This window comes from Pteronotus mesoamericanus, unplaced genomic scaffold (genome assembly GCF_021234165.1).
Source record: "Pteronotus mesoamericanus isolate MK-2021 breed Mesoamerican mustached bat unplaced genomic scaffold, CSHL_Meso_final contig_56, whole genome shotgun sequence".
Taxonomy (NCBI): domain Eukaryota; kingdom Metazoa; phylum Chordata; class Mammalia; order Chiroptera; family Mormoopidae; genus Pteronotus; species Pteronotus mesoamericanus.
The window spans coordinates 29424776-29427989 of NW_026555201.1; the positions used below are offsets into that span (position 1 = coordinate 29424776).

The following is a 3214-nucleotide window of genomic DNA, read 5'->3' on the forward strand; positions in this document are numbered from 1 at the left end:
TCAAAATTTAAGGGTGATCTTTTTCCTGGTCAATCGGTTCAAAGGAATAATAAAGTAGAAAAGGATGAGTTCTTTTGCATATTTCTGTGTAAGAACAGATAACATATGTACTGTGAGACGTTCAGAAAATTCACTGACCAGAATGAACATCTTATTTCCACTTATCTGTGCAATTTTTCTTGGCTGGGGTATGTGAACGCCAGAGTTCTCCAAGATGAGAAGCCTCATTTATTCTTGTCCAAACCCTTCTGTTTCTTCTATTGCAAAAAGAAGTTTCTCCTTCAGTTGCTCATAACTCTTATACGGTGGCAGATCCAAGCGATTAAAACATGTGTAGCTTCTTGGTAACCAGGTGTCTTTCCCAACTTTTTCAATGCAAAATTTTTGAGGCCCATTACTTCCCATGAGCTCAGCGAAGCCTCCAAGAGGCAGGCGGCAGGTCCCTGTGACAAACTGTAGTAGACGCATTCTGACCTCATTATCTGTCTCCTGCACAAACTGCCAAAACCAAATGACCTGCTTGCTGTTTCTTGTGTAATGCCGATACACAGTATTCCTCTGCCAGTCGGCCAGGTCCACCTCCTGCATGCCACAGAGCATAACCTCCAATTCTTTTTCATCAAAGTACTGCAGCCACTGAAGAGGAACAACTTCATTGAAACCATCCAGGAAAGCTTTGGTCTGTTCTTGCACTCCTCGAGAAAAACGCCATTCTGACATTAAACCAATGTACTCGTCTTTGTTGTCCTCAGTCACCAGGATATTGGCACCTCCCAGCTTCAGGTCATGTGAGATAATTTTTCCCAAAATCTCCATATCAACAGAAAAGTATATTTCTAAGCCGCATTCTTCAATGTTGTTGTCTCTTATCCAGATAAGGGAATTATAAAATTCAGTATCAATGGACTCCAAATCCTTAATTGTCAGTTTTTTACTTAGCATACGCTTGTAGAATGGTAGAGAGAAACCAGTATCAATAAACTTTTCATTGAAAAGTGCCATGGCAATGAAGCGACCTATGAAGCAGAAGTAGGAAAGGTGGTCCGGATTGATGGTGGATGCGGGATTGATCTGTAGACAGTAGTTGTTCTTGCCTGCGTACTCGAACAAGCAGTACATGGGATTCAGGACTTCATGTGAGAGCAAGAAAAACCATTCTCTTGCTAAACCACCATAATCAAGTCCTTCTTCTCCTCTAAAAATTACATATAATCGCCTCCTCAAGTCATAGGGTTTTAATGCCATAATCTGCTGAAAGGAATCTTCGAACAATGTCTGCCGGGACACGTTGATCCTTAGGTGACTGGGTAGTGCGTTGGACCGACACAAGCAACGGAAGTGAGCAAGCTTCCACCTAAAGCTGCGTTCATATGCAATCTGTGGACCTCCTTTAGTTACAGATGATTTCCCATTGCGAGGATCTTTGAACGTTGTTGTTCTGGTGTTATGATCGACGAAGTACCGCACACCTTCCCGAGTATATTTAATCTCCCAGCCTTCTGGCAGGGACTCTTCGTTCAGGAAGCCTTGAGTCCTTGGATCTTCCCATTGGGTGGTTTTTGTGTTATGATTCACGAAGTAAATTCTGTCTGTTGAATCCGCTCTTTTTTCCCAACCCGGTGGCAAAGGCCCATAGGGATCATTTTCTGCAGCTAACACTGAAGCCGAGTAGAGGTAGCGCTGGTTAAACTGCTGCAGGGCACCCTGCAGCTGGCTGCGCTGTGACTGCCACTGTTCAAAGTTCCGCAGTGACTCCAGGGTCGGCCGCTGCCATGTGGTTGTCCTGGTATTGTGGTCCACGTAGTACACCCTGCCACGGTCATCTACTCTTCTCTCCCAGCCTGAAGGTAAAGGCTGTGGTCTCTCCCACGTGGTCGTTCGAGTATTATGATCCACGTAATAGGCTTTCCCATGAGGGTCTTTCCTCTGCTCCCACCCCGAGGGCAGGGTTTCCGTGCCGGCATTCCTCCCACGCTCCACACACCCACCCTGCGGCCTTAACTTGACTGCTTCGAAGGCAGAGCTATTTCGAGGAGCAGAGGCAGCAGGGTCTGGGTCACCATCGGCCCCAGACCCGGATGTCATGCCATCAGAGAGGACGCATCCATTGTGCTCCGAGGACACGGGCACTTCTGGAACAGTGGCCTCCTCACCAGTGGTCCCAATGCAACGTGATGAGGAGGTGCCATCCTCAGGGACCACTGCAGTCCCTGTGGCAGGAGGGCCAGCAGTTGGTGCAAGTGAGGTTGATTCTCCATTACCAGCGTCACTGGCTGGCTCAGAGGTGAGTGGTTTGGGAGCTGGTGTGCTTGGAGGTCTGGCCCCTGCCTGAGATGGAGATGAAGGTGCACTGTCTCCATTAATTACATGTGAACAGCATGAATTTTGCACCGCAGTGTTGGAAGGTACATGGTTATCTATTCCATTTAGACCTCCAGGAGCCAGCCTGGTCATTGTCCTGGCTGATGGCTCTCCATTTTCATGTAAGGCATCACCAGTTTGCTGTGTTTCTACGGCTGGAGGTGAGCTGCAGCTTTTTAGGTATTCTGGCTCAATCACCAATCCATCCAGCACAACCATTAATTCACCAGTTTGCACTATACCATTCTTGTTTTCCAAGCAAAGTTTTAATTGTTCTTTCACTCTTTCCAACTTTCTGTTGTGTATTAACAGAGCCTCTTTCAGATCTATTGTTGCTCTTCCTAATAAAGCATCTGCTTTCAAAATGTGATGACTCCAAACTCGAAATTCCATTGTGGTCTGTGGGGTCACATTTACAGTTAGTTGTGCATCCCATTTTGGATTAGAACTGTTGGATTTTGCAGTTTTCTTAATTTCTCCATCTACAACTACTTCTGTATATGTTGCTGTTCCACACCAGTTCTTTCTTCTTTTTAGTTTGGCACTAGAAACAATTACCTGTAACTGTAACCTTCCACTGTGGTTATTACTAGTATCAGACCTTGGTGAAGCGGAGGCCATGTCCCACAATTCAGCTTGAACACGATGGAACGGTATGCAGCAGCGGCGATGACTGGAGCTTCAGCATCAACACAAACGGATTTCAGGAATCTGTGCCAGGAGCTGTACTGGATGCTGGGGATATAAAGATGAGTAAGACACGATTCCTTCTTTCAAGGAGCTCATAGTTTAGCGAGGAGACAAACCGGCTCCCCAGCTTACGGCGGTGGCGGCGGTGGCAGCGGTGGCGGCG

The 3214-nt window shown here is 46.7% G+C and overlaps 1 protein-coding gene across 1 annotated transcript; it reads right to left on the minus strand.

The window, feature by feature from the left end:
- Positions 1–228: 228 nt before the first annotated feature.
- LOC129075724 (NEDD4-like E3 ubiquitin-protein ligase WWP1) lies at positions 229–2982 on the minus strand. The gene has a single exon (XM_054579845.1). The coding sequence runs from the start codon at positions 2980–2982 to the stop codon at positions 229–231; it is 2754 nt and encodes a 917-aa protein (XP_054435820.1).
- Positions 2983–3214: the final 232 nt, after the last annotated feature.